The 18,810-nt window shown below is 62.2% G+C and overlaps 2 protein-coding genes across 4 annotated transcripts; one reads left to right on the top strand and one right to left on the bottom strand.

The window, feature by feature from the left end:
- Window positions 1-272: 272 nt before the first annotated feature.
- On the bottom strand, window positions 273-5,314 carry TMEM129 (transmembrane protein 129, E3 ubiquitin ligase). 3 transcript variants are annotated; one of them, XM_036852304.1, is made up of 4 exons: window positions 5,072-5,314; window positions 2,850-3,324; window positions 1,992-2,151; window positions 273-1,869 (listed from the first exon to the last, which is right to left on the bottom strand). In XM_036852304.1, the coding sequence occupies exons 1-4, from the start codon at window positions 5,274-5,276 to the stop codon at window positions 1,621-1,623; spliced, it is 1,089 nt and encodes a 362-aa protein (XP_036708199.1). In that variant the 5' UTR covers window positions 5,277-5,314; the 3' UTR covers window positions 273-1,620. The 3 variants fall into 3 exon arrangements, with proteins under 3 accessions (XP_036708199.1, XP_036708201.1, XP_036708200.1); XM_036852306.1 differs by lacking the exon at window positions 1,992-2,151 and having other exon boundaries at window positions 1,675-1,869; XM_036852305.1 differs by lacking the exon at window positions 273-1,869 and having other exon boundaries at window positions 1,993-2,194.
- A 529-nt stretch (window positions 5,315-5,843) lies between these two features.
- Window positions 5,844-17,795, top strand: TACC3 (transforming acidic coiled-coil containing protein 3). Its single transcript, XM_036852307.1, is given in 23 exon segments — window positions 5,844-5,973; window positions 8,025-8,187; window positions 8,349-8,494; window positions 9,985-10,121; window positions 10,124-10,171; window positions 10,174-10,268; window positions 10,270-10,632; window positions 10,635-10,757; window positions 10,759-10,851; window positions 10,854-10,926; window positions 10,968-11,017; window positions 11,701-11,790; window positions 11,793-11,853; window positions 13,817-13,869; window positions 14,162-14,265; window positions 14,565-14,652; window positions 14,851-14,955; window positions 15,588-15,664; window positions 15,740-15,783; window positions 16,295-16,455; window positions 17,138-17,244; window positions 17,341-17,461; window positions 17,591-17,795. Coding segments are annotated over 22 exon segments (2,367 nt in total). The 5' UTR covers window positions 5,844-5,973; window position 8,025; the 3' UTR covers window positions 17,657-17,795.
- The last annotated feature ends 1,015 nt before the right edge of the window (window positions 17,796-18,810 follow it).

Below are 18,810 nucleotides of genomic sequence, written 5' to 3'. Positions count from 1 at the left end.
ACCTTGGGCCACGTGTCCCCTGTACCTGGAGCGCCTGCATGCTGACCCCCCCCCCTACAACCCCCAGGACCCTTCAACGAGGGTGCCCTGGAAATGGGCTTTTCTGACCCCAGCTGGGAAATCAGAGGAAGATTCCTGCAAAGTCTGCCTCCCTTCTCTTATTCTGAGTAAAACGTGCACATTAAACCTGCCACTTCTAAGATGGCATCTCCCCAATTGTTACCAGAGCTTGAATATCAGGAAAAACAAAATATTCCAATCAAGAAAATATATAAACTCATAGTAACATTTTATTAAATAGTGTATCACTTCACTACAATAGATTTACCTTTATAAAACTAAGTTTCTTTCGTAGAAAAGATAACCCCAGGCCTGGCTCTCCCTTGCCAAGGTTTGAAACTCCAGGATGAGGCTGGGCATGGCTCCCGCCTGCCCCTCTGATGGCCTTCATCTGTGGGCACCCCCGAGGACCACAAAGCTGGGCTTCTCGCTCCCAAATCCCTGGCTTTGGTGCAGCCTTGGGTGAGTTGGGCCAGCTGAGTCCATCTCCCCTGCTTAGAATGACCAGGTTTAGGGGGCTTAGGGCCCCTCCAACAGTCCCATCTGTCAGAGCTGTACCCAGGGACCTGGCACTTGCCTCCCTGCTCCCCTCCTGCACCACCAGGAATTGGGAAGACGGCTGCCATTGCCTTGACTGCTGGGCACTTCCCTTCCTAAGTGGGTGGACCCTGCAGGGCTACGGCCAGCCTCGTGCTGAGTCCCAACAAGCTTGTCATCCGAATGTAGGACGTTGCTGTGGAGCATGGTCTTCAGCTCAATGCCCTCGCTACCAGGAGTCTGAAACTTGGCCCTTTCCCTGGGCTCGCAGGAGCGGCAGAAGGCACGTGGTTACAGGCCCCTCCAAGGGGTGGGCAGCCCCCACAGGCACGCGGCTAAGAGAATGGCAGCTGAAAGCAGTCAGCCCCTGACGGGAAGCCCGGGGTATCCCTGGGCAGGGAGCAGGCAGGGGCCACCCCCCCCAGGAGTGGGCCCTTGGCTGGCCACAATCACCAGGAGACCCTGGGCAGTGCTCTCACCCTCCACCCATGAGCTCTGCGCCAGGTCCTCAGAGCAGCCTCCGTGGGGGGCGTGGAGGGTGCCGATGCCACAGGGCCAGCAGCCGGCTTGGGGACAGGAGCAGGATAGACTGCAGTCTCGGGCAAATCCGAGTCTGTCGTGTAACTGACGAGCCGTTAAGGTTTATGTGCCCCATACGTTTAAGGCAAGTAGTTTAAGTTAGGGCCATCTGGGGCAGGCCACGGGGTCTCCCAGAACACAGCTCAGGGGGCCCCAGAATGCTCTGGAGCTGGACCCAACACCACGTTCTGCATGCCCAGCATCTACCCCTAATCGGAAACATGAAGAGTGGGGGAGACAGGGGCGCTGAGGACCCGTCCTGCTGCCGGACACAGAACTTCAGCAGAAAACTTCTTTTTAAAACTAAAACCCCAGCCCTACTGCAGCCTCAGCCCTTCTGCACCGGTGAGTGGCCACACCGGGATGAGGCACCCATGACAGCCCAAACCAGGGCCCAGAGGCCCAACTACGCCCCAAGGCAGTGGCGGGGTCCCTCTGGCGGGCTCAGCGCACGGCACACACGTCCAGGATGCAGAAGCGCGCGCGGCAGGTGGGGCAGGGCACACGGCTGGCCAGCCAGGTGTCGGGGCGCTGCGGGTCCTGGCGGCTGGCGAACCACTTGCCCATGCAGGTGAGACACCACATGGGGCGGCAACAGCACTGCTGGCACTCGCCCTCGTCCGCCTCCTGGCAGGTCTTCACCAGCCTCACGCTGGCCCGGGTCTGCATGCAGCCAATGCACGCCTCCAGGTCCTGCAGGCGGCCCAGGCGGTCAGAGGGAGCCCTGCCAGGCCGCCCTGGGGGGCCCCCACCGCAGGAGACGTGGTCCATGGGGGCCCAGCTGGGAAAGCCGCCACCCCTGCCCAGCCCCCCACCTGGCTGCTGGGGACCGAGTAGGCCGGGTTGACCTCCACCAGGGAGGCGAAGGTCTCCAGGAACAGGTCGCCCAAGCTCTGGTGGATGACCACGTTGGCCGCGCTGCGGATGGGCGCCCGGAGCTTCTCACACAGCTCACCATACTCCGTGGAGTTCAGCCTGCACGAGGTGTTTGCTGCTGGGTGGGGACCACCGGGCGCGTCTGCGGGGCAGGGCTGTGGTTCCCAGGGGGCTGGCAAGGACCCCGGGGCAGGCAGAGAGGCCAAGGCTGTGCCCCAGTGCCCAGGGCGCCCACAGCCACACAGACGTGGCGGCCCAGGCACAGCCCAGCAGCCAGCAGAGAGGGCCCTGGGGCCGGAGCCCACAGACCCAAAGCTGCCCACTGGCCCCCCGCGATGTGGGAGGGCAGGAGGGCGGGAGGACTGCAGCTGAGACACAGAGAGCCTAGCCCTCGGCAGGTTCAGGCCCAGGGCGTGTCCCAGGAGGGGCAGCGCAGGCCAGCCGCAGCCTGAACTAGACGGGAACACCTGGGCTCGGGCCCAGGCCTCAGAGCCGAGGGAGCCACCGAGCCTCCGTGCTACACGGTGGCCCCCAAACATCCCCCCTGTGCTCCCCCCGACATGCTGTGGAAGGCGGCTCGGAGCAGGGTGTGCAAAAAGGGGAAGCAGAGAGTACCTGAGGGGGGCCGGGGGGATGGGGGCGCCGAGGGAGGGGCACGCTGGAGGGGCGGCTGATGGGACCAGCTCCCACCATCATCACCTCCTGGAGCAACTCAAAGACCAGAACTTGGGCGCTGGCTGGCCACACCCACCCCGGCAACCCCAGCCTCACCCCCACCCAGCCGCAGGCCCGCCTACCGGATGTCGAAGGCCGGCACGGCAGGGTTGGCACTGGCCACGCGGATGGTGAGGAGTTGCACAGGCAGGTTCGAGTCTGGGGAGAGGTCGTGCTGCTGGGACTCCGTCACAGTCAGGTGCACGTCCTGCTGCTGGGCCACGTGCACACGGTACGTGGTCACCTTCATCACCCACGTGTCTGTCACAATCACACGGGCACCCGGCGCCCCCGTGGCAAATTTGTCGATCCGCCGGAACTCGGTGTCCACGGAGGAAGCGACGGCCCGCCAGCCTGACTGCGGGAAGGCATAGTGGGCCAGGGTGCGGGCCAATGGGTGGTGGGCCCACCGGTCTCGGGACCAGTAGTAGATCAAGGTGCAGGCGATGGTGGGCAGTGTCAATGCCAGCAGGAGGAAGACCCGCCAAGTCTCCGGGGCCTGGCTGGGGGAGTAGAGCCGCTTTTCTGAGGCTGCGAAACACATGCCCACGTAGTAGCCTAAAAGGGACAGGGCAAGCCTCAGCAGAGGTTGGGACTGCCACACTCATCCTCCTCAGGTGGTACCCACCAAGGTCCACAGTGCTGTCCCTGACCCTCTGGGGGGGCACACTTCCTTTAGTCCCCAGCCCTGGGCGTGGCCCTCTGCCCTGGTCGGCTCCCAGAGCAAGACCATGGTACCCCAAGGCAGGTGAGCCTTGCCCGCTTCTACAGCTGACTCACCTCAGTCCTTGCCCTGTCAGCAGAAAACATTTTTATCTTACTACTTTAGTTTTGTACAAATGACATATAACTACCAGAAATAAAATGAGAAAAACCTAGAAAGGCAAAAATAAATACAAGGATCTGGCGTCACCCAATGCAGAGCTGCCCACTGGCCCTCCTGGGGCCAGATCTTGGCCTCTGGACCCCACCTACTCTGAGGAGGCAGATCAGAACATGGCCCGTCCCAGAACTGGGATGTCGTGTGCCAGACAGTAAGCAAAGAACGACAGGAGCATGTCACAAGGACACAGGAGCCAGCTCCAGGGCTCCTGCTGGCCAGATGGGGGCCAATTTGCATGTCGAAATTAATGAAACAGACAGTGACCTGCAGCACAGATTTGAAATTGCAAAAATAATAATAAATGTTGTTGATCAAGTTGATATGCTTTAAGTAACTCATCGTGTGGAAATAAATAACACATCTCTAAAGGTTCAAAGGTATTTCAAAACAAATTCAAAAAGAAAAAACAGACTCCTTGTCTGATCACAAGGCCAGGCTCCACCCCATTTCCTCCTCAAGTGGCCCCCGTAAGTCACTCGGCTCACCTTCCAGTTTCCCTGTCCATCACGGGATGGTGGTGGCCCAGCCCCCCACAGCCTGGTGGGAAGATGCAGTTAGAGGCTCCATAAAGCTGCAGAGATCCTTAGTTCCCAGGGCGGAAACCCAACACACTACCCTCAGGAGAACCCGAACTCCTCGTGTGGGAAGCCGGCTGACAGGCATCCCTGCATCCCTGCCTCCCTGGGGGCTCAGCAGAGCTCCCAGCTCACCACGTCGGCCCTGCCTCTATGCTGGCGTGGGCTCTCCTCTGCCGCCTTCCACACAAAGCAGGCAGCCCCCATGCACAGGCCAGCCTCAGCCCAGCCCGCTCTCCACGCCCTGCTGCCAGCTGGAAACCCCTCCCTGTGTCCACCGAGCTGCACACGCTGCTGGCCACCGCCACCGCCCTCCCAGACTTACTTCTGACCCCAAGTCCTCCAGAGAATCCCACCTAGTACCCCATCCAACCAGCCAGCCTCCCAGAAGCCAGCTAGCACCTGGATCACCACCCAGCACAGCCCCTGACAACGTCTGAGCGTCCCCCCCACACACACGCCTTCCCTGGCTTCTGCACCTGTGACACTCCCAACTGGCGTCACCCTCTCTGCCTGCCTTTCCCGCACCCACCGCCCAAAGACTGGGGCGGGTCACCCCTATTTGCATCAGTTAACTCATGCCCCTCTCCTGGGAGCTGCCCCCCCATGTGACAGCTCACCACCCGCCCCAGTGAGCAAAGCACCCCTTCCCCCAGGGTTGAGTCCGCCTTTCCGCCAGGTACCTGCAAGAGGCAGCTGCCGCCAGCACCGTTCTCCCCACTCCTGGGAGCACACGGGCGCTTGGCCCGCAGCCTCGGCTCTACCGCACGGGCGCCCTCCGCCGTCCCTCCCCCCTCTGGGGTCCCGGAGCTCGGTCTCGAGCGCCGCCCACGCCCGCCGAGCTCACCTAGCGGCAGCAGGGAGTGGCACAGCAGCGTGGCGGCCGTGCGGCGCAGGTGGTAGGGCACGAAGGCGGCGTCCTCGCTGCCCAGCCAGCCCGACAGCAGGTTCTGCACCGTGAGCCCGGCCGAGTGGAACTCAGTGGGGGTGAACACGAAGCACACGGCGAACACCACGTAGGCCAGCGTGAAGGTGACCTCGGGGCTGTCCATCGCGCAACCGTCGCCTCCGGGAAGCCGTCCCGGCGAGGCCCGCTGCCCCAGCGAGGAGAACAGGCCGCGGCGCCCAGGTCCGGAAGGCGCGGGGCACTTTGGGAAATGGAGTCCCCACCCTCAGGCCATTCGCGGGGCGCTCTGGGAGATGGCGTCCTGCGGGGCACTCTGGGAAATGAAGTTCCCGGTCCCCTCGCTCGGACAGAAATTGTGAGCTGCCGCGACAGTCCTCGCGAGGGTTTGGATGCGCCTCAGGACCCGCCTTGGTGGCGGTGCTGCACTTAGCCCCACTGCACAGCTGGGGAAACTGAGACTGGGGCGAGCGGCTCTCAGGCCCTGACCTTTCCGTGCAGCCCAGGCGCGTCCGCAGCAGAGCCCGAGATTTCCGGGCGACAGCGGGCCCCGCAGTCACTGCCCGCCCGCAAACGGCCTTTCCCCTACGCCCGCCTGGCGAGCCGCGGTTACCGAGAATTCCGGCGTCCGCCGCGCCCAGCGTGCCGTCACCCCGGAAGCGGAACCTCCTCGTGGGCGTGACCTGTGACTCGACCTCCCATTGGCTGGCGGTGCCCTGCGTCCCGCCCCAGCCACGCGCTGATTGGCCGCGCGCGCCAACCGTCGGTATTTGAATCGGCGGCGGGCAGAAGGGCTCCCGGACCCCGCGCCTCCCGCTCCCTCGGTTCCGCGCGGCGGCCGACAGGTAAGGCGGCGGTGGGGTCCGGGCTTGGGGCTCCGGTCCCGCCTCTGGCCTAGCCTCGGGTCTCTGCCTGCCGTGCTGGCGGCCACCCTGGACGTGAGCCTAGGCCCCTCCGCGGCTCCGCCCTGCCCGCCGTCTGGGCCCCTCCTCGGGGTACCCTCTCGCCTGCCCTCATCCTGCCCGCCCGGGCGCAAACGGAAGCGGAGCCGATGGGTTCCCGCCCCTGCCTCCCGAGACGCCTGGTGGCTCCTACGTCGCCCTCCAGGAGGCCCCTCCGGCCCGCTGCGCCGGCCTCTCCTCTCCCTATCCCGGTGACCTCGTCCAGCCGCAAACCACCCGTGGCTGTGACTTGCAGAGACACGTCTCCGCCTCTGAATACCCGCGGGCTTGCAGCTCTGCGCCCAAGCCTGGCCTTCTAATTCCGGCCCCTCCTCTGGGCGCAGCCCCACCTGAGAGCCTTCACCGACTCCTGCAGCACCTGACTCCTGACGCACCTGATGTGGAAACCTGGGCTCCACGCTCCCCGCCCCGCTGATTCCGGAGAACCCGCTCGCCCCCCGCCACCAGTCCTCCTCCCCGCCTGGCCCGGCTCCCTCTGCTCAGGAGCCCCCTCCGTGGCCCCATCATTATAGAAGCCAAACCCCTAAAGGCTGCTCTCATTGTTCTCCCACCTTCCCCAGGCGAAGGGGGTCTTCCGGCAAGATGTCTCCCTTCTGTGTCCTCCAGCCATCCAGCCCCCTTCCCCGTTTTACCCCGTTGCTCAGGCCAAACCTAATAGTGACCCTTGGCTTAGGCTTATCTTTCCCGCCTCCGCACGGCAGGTGCGGCCTGCTGCCGAGCCAGGGCAGACCACTCCACCCTGGCCGGGTGCCAGAGCTCTGACCGCCCGCTTCCCTCCGAGCCCTCCCTGTCCTCCAGACGCAGCGCCCTACCCCCGCGCCCTTCAAGGTGGCTTGTCACCCTGACCTCCCACGCTGAGCTCACCTCTTTCCAGGCCACCCTTTCTCTCCCTGCCCCAGCCACCTGGCCTCTTGCAGCCACAGTCCCCAGGGCCCCCACCGCCAGCAAGGACCTGTAGTGCCCCCGGGCAGGTCAATGGCCCAGTGCTCTGGTGTCTCCGAAGTTGGGAACACCACGGTGTTGACCATTATGAGGGCTTCGGAAGGAGGAATGGGATTGTTCTAGAACCCTCTGGGCCCCCACTGGGGCCCCTGCTGCAGAAGCGCCTCGACTCCCCCCCAAGTGACCTCTGCACTTGCTGCTTGTTACTATCCTCTAGCTCCTGCTCTGAGCCTCGGCCCTCCTGACGCCCTAGTCCAGTCCCCTGTTTCCCAGCTCCATGGGTGGAGAGCAAGCTGCTGTGCCCTTCTGCTTTTCTTTTTTTTTAATTCTCTTTTTTCTTCCTCCTCCTCTCTCTTTCTTTATTTTTTGAAATAGCATCTTATTGCATTACTTACTCATTTTCATTTACTGTACTTTGGCTGTGCCGGGTCTTAGTTGCAGCATGCGGGCTCCTTAGTTGCAGCATGCAAACTCTTAGTTGTGGCGTGCATGCAGAATCTAGTTCCCCTGACCAGGTATCGAACCCAGGCCCCCTGCATTGGAGCGCAGTTCTTACCCCTGGACCACCGGGGAAGTCCCCCCTCCTGCTTTCTGTTGTCCGCTAACTTGGCAGCTGCTGCACCTCTGATAGCCGAGGCCTGTGGGGAGGCCCAGGCTTCCTCTGCCCCTTGCAGTTTTGCCACAGATCAGCCCTTATCTGTCTCCCAACTTTTACCCACAAGTTCGAGTTATTTCGAGCACTTGGGTCTTCCTTCTTGCCCTGTGGGCTGAAAGCCCCTCTAGCCTCTTGCTCCTGGGAGGGTGGCAGCTCCCCCAGAGCAGGGTGGGGACTGCCTGACGAGGACGCACTGCCTGAGGTGTGACCCACTTGTGCAGGAAGGCGGATGTCCCCCTTGCAGCACTGTGGCGTCAGCTGGTCACCTTCACATATGTGCGTCCAGACAGCGTGGTGTCACTGCCCTACTCCTGACACAAAACTGTCTGCTTTTCAGAATGAGTCTGCACATTTTCAGTGATGAGAATGTCACTGGTGACAAAAGTACAGAAAACTGTGACTTCCTGTTTTCACCACCGGAACTTACCGGAAGATCATCTGTTCTCCGTCTGTCACAGAAAGAAAATGTACCACCTAAGAGCACAGCCAAAGCTATGAAGGTAAGCACGTCTTACCTCTGCGTACTATCTACTGTGCGTCACACATGAGGTCACCCTGCTTTCCCGGGACTTACTGAGCTGGCAGGGCAGGGCACGGTGCTGCCAGCGTGTGCTTGAAGACTTGAATTATTGGAACAGGTGCCCTCCTCTCTCCCCGACAGGTTACTTTTCAGACACCTCTGCGGGATCCACAGACACACAGAATGTTAAGAGTCCCAGCACGGGGCAGCAAGCTTGAAGCTTGTTTTGCTCTGGGCGACACCATTGGATTAGAAAACTGTCATCAAGTCTGGACCCAGAAAGAGAAGTAAGTGTTGGCACTGTTTGATGTACTGCAATTTGTAACCCCTCTGATGGACTTGGCAGGAAAATTCTGTTTCATCTGTCACATCCGGTTGGGCTCCTCCTGGTCTCTGCTCTGAGTTTGTGTAGTGTGCGGCCCAGAGCACCTGCGAAGTCGTTTGTTGTTGGAAAAGTGAATAATAAAACAGGAAGTTTAAACTTCACATTCTGTTCCTCTGTTGTGCTCTTGCCAACAAATTGGCCTTGGTTTTTGTTTCTCTAACTTCATGAAATGTCCTGGCCGAATCTCCAAGGAGGGACGCTCTGTGGTTTTGCTTCTTTTTTAGCATTGCACTGGGGTCTCCTGCTTGCAGGTCCGTCTCCTGTCCTCAGCAGCAAGCCCTGGAGAAAGCTTACAGATAGCTCTTACTGCTAAAGGCAGAGGAACCCGTCTGTTGTGTAATCTGACCAGAACACGTGTGGCCTGACGAATCAGATTTGAAACACTTGACTTTAACCAGCAGAAGCTTCTTTGCAGCCTCGCCTGGCATTAGGTGGTTGGCTTGCGTGAGGTGGTCGACAGTGTGAATGCCAAGGCTTTTCCTGCCTCTGTCTGGAGACGAGGACCCTGGCGGTGGCTCTTCACCCCCAGATGAGGCTGAATTAACCCGGCTGGCGCCCCGAGGGACCCTCTGCATCCAGAATGGGAAGGGGCCTCGCTGGCACATTTTGTTCTGACTTTTGCTGACTTAAACTGTTTAAAACTTGCTTTTTCTTTTAAACGGATTTCAGGTGTGCAGAGAAAGGTATAAAGCAAAAGGTCACTACATACCTTTCACCTCGCTCCAGTGAGTGAAATGTCCTTGGGCCGAGTATCCCCCCATGGCTGGAACTCCTCAGACCGGAATCTCCCCCCTCTTCCCTAGGTTTCCTTGCTACTATTCCACTTCAATTTTTTAGTTTCATTTTGAGATTCAGCTGAATGAGATTAGAGTGACTCAAATCTGTTCTTTTGTAACAATCCCCAGGAGGGAAGGCAAACCCAAGCCGTTCAGATGCTGCCTCCTGGCCCCTGGGGTCTGAGCTGCTCCAGCCACAGGGGCAGGGGCGTGGAGGGGCCAGGAGGACCCGGGAGCTGGGCCCTGCTCCTTGTGAAGGCAGCGTCCTTGACCTGGCCTTTCCTCTCTCCAGCGGGAAAGCCTGACCCCTGGTGTGCCCTGCCTGTCCCTGCCCGTGTAGCTGGTGGTCCCCAACCAAAAGGGAAAAATAGGCCAGCATGGAGGACCTCAACCTTGGCTGTTGTCAGTCAGGTTTCTCCTCTCTCTCAGCCACCTGTGTCTCTAGGTGGCCCGCCCGCACTGACTTGTGGGAACGTACTTGTGAAGGTTAATCTTGAGGAGAGGGTTGACCAAATGCTCTTTTTTTTCCTGTATTTAGCTAATGTTTTCACGTGGACTAAAATCTAACTAAAAACCTAACTGGTTCCTTAGTGTTAACTAAGTCTTTCTAAAAAAGCCAACAGTTCACCAAGGAAACAGAGACCGAACAGAACGGACCAATGGGAATTCTCCAGAAACCAGCAGTGGCCGATGCCAACCCCCCTTCAGGACGTGAGACCAGCTCTGACGACAGGCGTCGCAGCGCGGGCCCTCCTTGGCTCCCCTGGCCTGCCTGGATCCTGCAAGCTCTTCCCAGATGCCCGAAGTGTTGAAAACCCAGAGGCATCTCCAGGGACAAACGTCGGGCAGCCCTGAGCACACCAGGAAGAACATGTCCATCCTCATTCCTTAGAGGAAAGTGCTACCTCTACCCTCCACAATTCTAGAAGACCCTCCCGGGGATGGCGTCCCAGGACAGAACAGAGGACTGCTGGGAGCCGCAGGGGAAAACTCGAGCGGGGTCCCTGCTCCCTCTGCTGGGGCCGCTTCAGCTCCTAGTACCCACCTCAGAGAAGCCCGCGGAGCAGAGCCCCTCGTGGACCTGCCTGGCGAGGCCCCAGCGGGCTCCAAGGTCACTGCCAGCCGCGAGGACACACCGCCCCAGCTGGCCCCGTGGAGGCTGGAGGCGCCACGTTCCCCAGTCCTCAGAGGAAGGGAGGCCGAAGGCCAGACGGCCGACTCTTTGAGGAGTGAGCCCATAAGGCTGGAATTTGACTTCTCTGACCGGCCACCAGCAAAAGGCCGCCCCCACTGAGGAAACAAGGGAAGACCCCGGCTCTCAGACCTCCCTCGAGGAGACCAGCGGCGAGGCAGGAAAAGGAGGAAAAGGCCCTCATGGAGGCGGGCGAGTGGTCCCGATCCCCCTCCCCGCGGGTCCAACAGCCTGGACCGGGGCAAGCTGGACGACCCAGACTGTAAACCCGCCGGAGGTGAATGGAGAGGCGCCGCCCCCAGGGCAACCCCAGGAGCGGGCCGGCCACAGAGGCCTCGTCTCCAAGCCGGTGAGCACAGGGTGGCAGTGGTGGGCGCGAGACCAGAGATGCCACCTGCGGCCCTGAGCCGGGGCCCCGGCGCAGCTGCCACAGCTCTTGGGCAATAGCGGGGAGGGGGCGGCCCGCGCTGAGATGCGTTCCCTGCGACGCATCCGGAAGTCTAGCAAGATATCTAGCCGAGAGCCCCAGGATTCCCGCAGCGCAGCTCCGGGGAGCCCCGTCTCCCGGCGTGAGCCCCGCCGCAGGCCTGTCCCCGCTCTGCGGGACGCCGCTCAGTGGCCGAGGGTGCGCCCAGTGCCGCCCGACACCGGCTTCTGTGGCCAGTTTCCCGTAAAAAGGATAAATGGATCCTTGCGGTTTGCTTTTCTTGAGTTGAAATGACCTCAGAGTGCCTTGTCCTCTTCTGAGGAGCGATTCTGTTGTAGGTGAGGTCGGGGGATGGCTTTGCGGGGCCACCTGGCTGGGCCTCGAGCCTGGCTCCTGGGGGAGGGCTGGTGGCAGCTCGGTGCCGGACGGGAGGCGTGGGGGCGCGGGCCCTGCTGACCCCGTCTCTTTAGGCAGGTGCTCTTGGCCTCGGCGGATGACACACGGGGGCGCAGACCTTGGCAGGGACCGCAGAAGCGGCGGGCGAGGTACTGGGTGTGGGCGGGCGTCCTCATGCTGTTGCCACGTCTGCAGATCGTCACGGGGCAGAGGCAGGCCGGTGGGGCTGGGGGTGGGACACGCTGCTTCCCCCGCTCCCCCCACGCCCCCTCGTCTTGACGCGCCCCCCGCGGTGACCCCGACCTCCTTTCCAGGAGGGGACCGCAGACACTTCGGGGGCGTCGGCTCCCACCAGCAGCCCGGGCAGCAAGCCGCCGACCGTGCCCACTGACCCCACACCCCCGACCCCCCCGGGGGGCCGGAGCCCAGCCTGGACCTGAGCAGGGAGCACTTCCGGGACCCCGCCGAGGGTACGTCGTTCACCGTCCTCGAGGCCAGGGTGCTGGAACCGTGTTCCGTGGCGCCCGCGGGCGGTCATCCTGCAGGCAACCCCGTCCCCTGACTTTAGTGATTCACACAGAAACTTCTGGTTTATCAAACGATGGGCGTTTTCAGGAGAACAGGACTAATATCTGTGATACTAAAAAAAAAAAAATATTACGCCAACTTAGAAAAACAGGCAGCAGACCTGACTGACTCAGGCGGTACAGATACAGACACAGGAGGCAGCGGGACCTCGCTGAATCGAAGTGCTGTTTGAAACGAGACCCCGTAGAGATAAAAGGAGAAGCCCTGCCCGTCCACGCACCCGGGATGAGGGGGTGGAAGAGCCGCGGGTCTGAGCTGCCTTCACTGAGGACTTCCAACTGAGGCGCTTTTCAGGACAGGAGGCAGCTCGCCAGGATCTCAGTTCTGGTGACTTAAAACCCCCAGGCCTAGAGAAGGCAGGAGAGGAGTGTAGGGTTTCCGTGTGGCAGGGCCATTGTGGGGTCCTCCCCGTGCGGGCGGGACCACGAACCGTGGATCAGCTCCACTGGGGCAGCCTGCCCCCTCCGCCAGGGACCCTGGAGACACGTGACTCGGGGTTTGTGTCGTGTGACGTTTCCAAGTCCCTCATGTCACATTGTGTGAGGACTTCCTTTTATGGCTGAGTAATAGTCCCCATGTGGATAGACCGCACCTTGTTTCTTCTTTTACCAGTTGATTGCCACTTTTTGGCTCGTATGAACGAGGCTCCTGGGAACACTCACGTACACGTTTTGTGTGAGCGTACGTTTCCCATCTCTCTGGGGCAGACGTACCCTGAGGGGGACGTGGTAACACTGTGTAACTGTTTGAGGAGCCGTCCAGCTGTTCCCCACGGGGTCCGCACCCTCTACTCTGCCCCCGCATCGTTTGAGGGTCCAGGTCTGCACCCCACTGTCCCGGTGGGTGTGCAGTGCGGTCTCGGCGTGTTTTGGTCTGTCTCCCTGCTGACTGACGTTGACCTTTCATGTCTCTTCTTTGGAGAAGCATCTGCTGAGTTCCTTTACCTGTTTTTTAATTGGGTTTTGTTTTTTTTTTTTTTGAGTTGTAAAGATTTCTTGTATAATCTAGGTAAGAATTCTTCTTTGGGTACATGATTCACAAAAATTCTCTCTTTGCTTTCTTTCTTTGGCTCGTCGGGTCTTAGTTGCAGTACTCGGGATCTTCGTTAGGGCACCCGGGCTCTGTAGTTGTGGTGTGCGGGCTTAGTTTCTCCGCGGCATGTGGGATCCTAGTTCCCCAACCAGGGATCGAACCCACGTCCCCTGCATTTGAAGGCAGATTCTTAACCACTGGACCACCAGGAAAGTCCCTCTCTTCACTTCTCGATGGTATCCTTGGAAGCACAACGTTAACTTTCCAGCCCCATCTGTTCTATTGCTGCTTGTGCTTTTTGTGTCAATTCTAAGAAATCACTGCCAAATCCAGTGTCATGGAGATTTGCCCTCATGTTTCCTTCTAAGAATTTTATGGTTTTAGCTCATACATTTAGGTCTTTGATCCATTTTGAGTTAATTTTTGTCTATGGTGTGAGTTACCCTTAGGTTTTTTAAGCAAAGGTCATATTATCAGAAATTCAAGGACTCTTTTAGGGTGGTTCTACACAGTGGTTCTCAACCCGGGCGATTTAGACCCCAGGGGACGCCTTTGGTTGTCACGCCCCCGGGGGTGCTGTCAACACCCTGCGGGACACAGCCCGGCCCCACGGAACCATCCAGCCCCAAGCGTCCTGAGCCTGAGGGCAGCAACCCCGCTGTGTAGCAAAGGGCCGTCAGTCAAGGGTGGACAGGGAGGGGTGCCGCTCCGTGTGCACAGCCCGAGTGCTGGCGGCGGGTGCCGAGCTGGCCTTGGTTTCCCCCGGGCACCCGGCCTGTGGGGTGCAGCTGGCAGCTGGTGTCTCCCTTTCAGTTCTAGGCACGGGGGCCGAGGTGGATTACCTGGAGCAGTTCGGGGCGTCCTCGGTGAGTTCCCCGGGCGCCCTTCGCGGCGGCCTTTCCTCAAGTGCGAGTCTCAAAAGGGGCTCTTTCTAGAGCAGCCCCGGCCGCGATTCCTCAACCGCGAGCGGTGTCCGCGTCTGACCAGACGTGCTGGGCGGCCCGGCTGCTTCCGCCGCTCTTTCCCCCGTGGAGTCCTGTCCCGGGCCAACCGCCCGCAGGCCACTCGGGTCAGGGCGGCTCCCGTGGCGGGGCGTGGGGGCGCAGCGTGGAGGCTGTCGTGTCGGGGGCACCGGTGACCCTGCTTCCTCCCCTGCAGTTTAAGGAGTCGGCCCTGAGGAAGCAGTCCTTGTACCTTAAGTTTGACCCGCTCCTGCAAGACAGCCCCCGGGGGCCGGCGCCTGTGGCCCCGGAGCCCAGCAGGTGCGCTGGGGCGGGCGGGAATCTGATCCACACAGGCCGTGTGACGATGGGAGCGCCCAGCCGCAGGGAGGGGGGCAGAGACAGTGGCCGGGCCCCAGCTGCCCTGGCCGAGCTCGTAAGCAAGTCTGTAAGCGGGTCTGTGCTCTTCTGTGCCCGTGCGGCCCCTCCGACAGCAGAGGTGGGCAGCCTGATGGGCCGCGTGGCCCACGTGTCCCGAACATTGACCCCGTGGCCCTGGGGGAGAGTCTGGGCCGACCCCTACGCACGCAGACAGCACGCGTGTTCTCTTCCGCTCTCAGTGCACGGGGCACAGACGCGCATTCCTCGGGAAGCCCCCTGGAGGCCCAGCTGCTGGACCTGGACTTCGCAGGAGCCCCGGGCGTTCCCGTAAGTGGTTCGTCCCCTCTGTGGTGTAAAGAAACACCTAAGGGCCCGGCTTTCACGTGCTGTGGATCTGAAGGCTTAAGGGGTCCGTTGGCCCGAGGGGCCGCCCCTGGCTGCGCCGTGCCATCTGGGGAGCCGACGGGGCAGGAGAGGAGTGCCCAGGGGAGCTTGCGGCCCAGCCGGTCTCTGTCGCCCTGCCAGATGCTCGGCCCAGCTCCATGTGACCTTGGACCCAGGGCTCCGCTGCTGCCCGTGGGCCCCATTGTGGACGTGCTGCAGTACAGCCAGAAGGACCTGGACACTGCGGTGAGGGCGAGGGGTGCGGTGGGGGCGAGGGGTGCGGTGGGGAGGGGAGGTGCCCGGCGAGCGGCCCCCACCTGCTGGCTGCAGCCCTGGGGGTGGCGCCTGCAGGCTGCTCTGAGGAACCTCGGGGAGCTGGGGGTGGCAGCTCTGTGCGCTGGCCTTGCTCACGCCGTGCAGGCAGGATCGCAGGCGTCCGCTCAGCGACCCCCGAGCCAGGCACCCAGGCAGCTGAATGTCCTGCGTTTCCACCCAGTGTCTCTCGCAGAACCTGTTCGCAAGCGAGGGTCTGGGCATCCGCTCTGAGCTGCCAGGGGGTAAGCAGCCCCCATGTCCCCTTGCTGCCTTGGTGATGCCCTGGGTGGCGTCCGGCTGGTCCCCTCTCAGGCAGGCCTGTGCGCCGGGGCCGTGCTGGGCCCAGCAGCTCCGGCACCCGCCCGCCGTCTTCGGGCGGTGTCCTCTCTGCCGCGGGGCCCTCCCCTGCACGCTGCTCTCCCGCCCCGCCTGTGTCGGGAGGCGTCTCAACCGGCGCACCCACCGCACACCGACCCCCCAGCACTGCGACGTCTGCTGAGTGGGGGCGGGAGACCCCAGCACGGGAGGACACCGGCGCCAACTCGGGTGTGTGGTCTGCACAGGTTGGGGCGATGCAGAAGGAGAACGAGGCGCTTAGGGGCAGGTGCACGGCGCTGCAGGAGAAGATCCTGGAGATGGGGTGAGTCTGCCTGCTGGCTGCCCAGGGCCCCGCGACGCACTCTCGGGGCTCATGGCACCTGCTCTCCTCCCACAGGAAAATCATGGACGGGTTTGAGGGGACCGTGTACCAGGCGATGGGTGAGTGCCAGGTGCCCGCGGGCCCCTGGGCTGGGGCAGCTGGCAGTCAGGGAGGCTGGGGGGCGCCGGGCCCCGGGTGCTTATCAGCCCTCAGGTTGGCCGGGCCCCGAGTTGGCATCCGGGGCCGTGGCAGCAAACAGACTGGGTCCCTCCAGTGGGCGCTGCACCCGCGGTCTGCCCCCTGCCCCGGGGGCCGCGCGTCCAGCTGCAGTCTCCGTGGGTGCTGGGCACCGGGTGTGTCCGGGCTGGGGCTGGAGGCCCCGAACGTGGGGTAGGTGTGGCCTGGGCTCTGCAGTCAGGCCCTGGGTTCGTTGTCCGCTGCCTCGGCTTCCGGGTGGAGCTGGTGTTGAGGAAACAGCTGTTTTCTGGGCACTTGGGACCCCCAGGTCCTGCCCTGGAAGGTCCCGAGAGGGGGGGCTGGTCAGCGCCCCAGGGGGACCTCCTGACACTGGTCGTCTGTGGCGCCACCTGCTGGCCGCCCACTAATCCCGAGCGCTGGTCTTCCTTTAAGAGGAGGCTCAGAAACAGAAGGAACTTGCCAAAGCCGAGATCCAGAAGGTTCTGAGGGAGAAAGACCAGCTGACTGCGGACCTGCACTCCATGGAGAAGTCGTTCTCCGACCTCTTCAAGCGGTTTGAGAAACAGAAGGAAGTGATCGAAGGCTACCGCACGGTGGGTGCCTGGCCGGCGAGAGGCCCCAGGGACAGCGGGGTCGGCATTGGTGCCAGTGGGGCAGCGTGGCAAGCAGTGACGGGGAGAGGCTGGGGGCCCTGCAGGGAGAGGGGGTGAGCTGAGCCTTGGTGCTGAGTCTGGGAAGAAAGGAGAGGCCCCCCCCCCGGGGGGGTGTGGGCCCCAGGCTCCAGCCCTCCTTCTACCCGCACTCTCAGCTCGCGGCTTTGTCGCCTACTGCCGGACGTGAGTGCCCGCGAGGCTGTCCCTGTGTGGCCTGCACAGAGACCGCTGCGTCCAGATGTTCCCTGCCGCTGCTGTCTCCCTCCTGGGGCAGAGGAGACCCGGCCCCCAAAGCACAGGGCTGGGGGGCAGGAGGGCAGGGGCTGGTCCGTGGACCTGGGGCCCGGCCTGCTTTCCCCCGAGGCGCCTGGATATAGGCACGGGGACTGAGCAGGAGGGCTCTGTGTGTCAGGCAGGGTCCCCCGGGGGGCGGGGGGTCAGGCCCCGCGTCCGGAGGCCTCTAACCGCGGGATGAGGAGGCCTGGGGCTGTGGGAGTGCTGGCCGTCTCCGGAAGGAAACGGGAAGAGCTCTTCCCCTGCAGCCTGGTCCACCGCGGCTCCACGAGTGACCCAGCGAGCCTGGGCCCTCAGCTCAGGGCTCAGCGTCCGCTCTTCCTTCCAGAACGAAGAGTCGCTGAAGAAGTGTGTTGAGGATTCCATAGGGAGGCTCGAGAAGGAGGGCCAGAGGTACCAGGCGCTGAAGGCCCACGCGGAGGAGAAGCTCCAGCTGTGAGTGCCGGGGCTCGGCGGCGGGCGGGTGCAGGAGGCCCCCTCGGGAGGGGTCTGGTCCCCCGCGGGCTCAGCCCAGCCCCTCTGCTGCCCCAGGGCGAACGAGGAGATCACCCAGGTCCGGAGCAAGGCCCAGGCGGAGGCCCTGGCGCTGCAGGCGGTCCTGAGGAAGGAGCAGATGCGCGTCCACTCGCTGGAGAAGGTCGTCGAGCAGAAGGTGGGCACAGGGGCCCCACGGGTCCAGGCGGAGTGCGGGAAGAGCAGCCCTCCTGGTTCTAGAAGCTCTGGGCCTGCTCCCAGCTCCAAGCGCTGGGAGAAATCTAGGGATTTGATTTTCCTCCTTCAGACTAAAGAAAACGATGAACTGACCAGAATCTGTGATGACCTCATTTCCAAGATGGAGAGAATCTGATGTGGCAGCCCCGACCTGTGCCGTCTTCCCCCCGTCTGTCTGTGTGTCTGTCTGTCTGTCTGGGTTTTTCTTCTCTGTTAACCTCAACTCGTTTTTAAACTAGGTTGCTTTAGGAAGAATAAATAAAGTTTCCCTTAAGTCTAAGCAATAGAGCTCTCCTGGTCTTCATTAAAGGGACAGTTTCCGGCTGAACCGACCACAGCTGCTGTCCGCTCCGTGCCTTTGGCCCTTCCCTGCCCCGCACCTCACAGCTACCCGATGGGTAGGTGGGTGGCTGGGCGGGTGGGCAGCCCCTCCTGGGGGTCGGCCGAGTGGGCTCCGGCCTCACCCCATCTGCCTGGGCGGCTCTGTGGTCAGGGGCGGCTGTGTCTCTGCCTCGGCCGCAGATCAGAATCCAGACGGACTCAAGTCTTCGAGTAAGAAAGCAAACCAAGGCAGCCACGGCGGCAGCTGGCTTTGTGTCACCTGGCAAGGCCGCGGCCCCTGGTAGTCGAACACTCACCGAGGTGTTGCAGGGTGTCTGTAGCCGTGCCGCGTTCACGCCTGCCGTGGTAGCACCGAGCTGTCCTCGGCGGTGGGGAGGCCTCCAGCCCACGAGGGAGGAGGGGTCGGTCTCGGGACCAGCAGCTCCCGCCTGGGTTTCCAGCCTGCCGGCCCGCCCCCCAGTAGGACCCCACAGTCTCCTGAGAGAGACCCGAGAAGACGGAGGGGATGAAATATTCGAGGGCAGGTGGGTCTCCTCTGGCTGTCTCTCTGGAGAGCCCTCCCTGGACAGACATTCGAAGCTCCTGACAAAAGCTCTGCCTCCAGAGGCTCAGAGGTAAGAAATAACGTCTCAAAGTGGGGGGGTCTGAGTCTACACCCCCAGCCCCAGTGGGCTGCGTCTCAGACCCTCAGGGCCTGCTCCAGAGGAGGGGCCCGTAGTACATGCTCACTGGACCCTCGGACACCGGCCGGAGCACTGTCCTTGTCTCGGTCCCTTGCTCACTGAAGGCGGGGGGGAACGCTTGGAGGGTGGAGGTGAGGCCCTGGCACGGGCGCAGCGGGCACCAGACAGCCCCCGGGAGCCCCTCTGAACTGGGCAGGTCCCAGCCTGCAGGGCATCAGGGGACCCTGGACACAGGCGGGCAGAGAGCTGGCCAGACACTGGTCTC

The sequence above is a fragment of the Balaenoptera musculus genome, chromosome 5 (assembly GCF_009873245.2).
Source record: "Balaenoptera musculus isolate JJ_BM4_2016_0621 chromosome 5, mBalMus1.pri.v3, whole genome shotgun sequence".
Classification (NCBI taxonomy): domain Eukaryota; kingdom Metazoa; phylum Chordata; class Mammalia; order Artiodactyla; family Balaenopteridae; genus Balaenoptera; species Balaenoptera musculus.
Note: the sequence above shows the minus strand (reverse complement) of the source record. Positions and strands in the feature narration are given on the sequence as shown.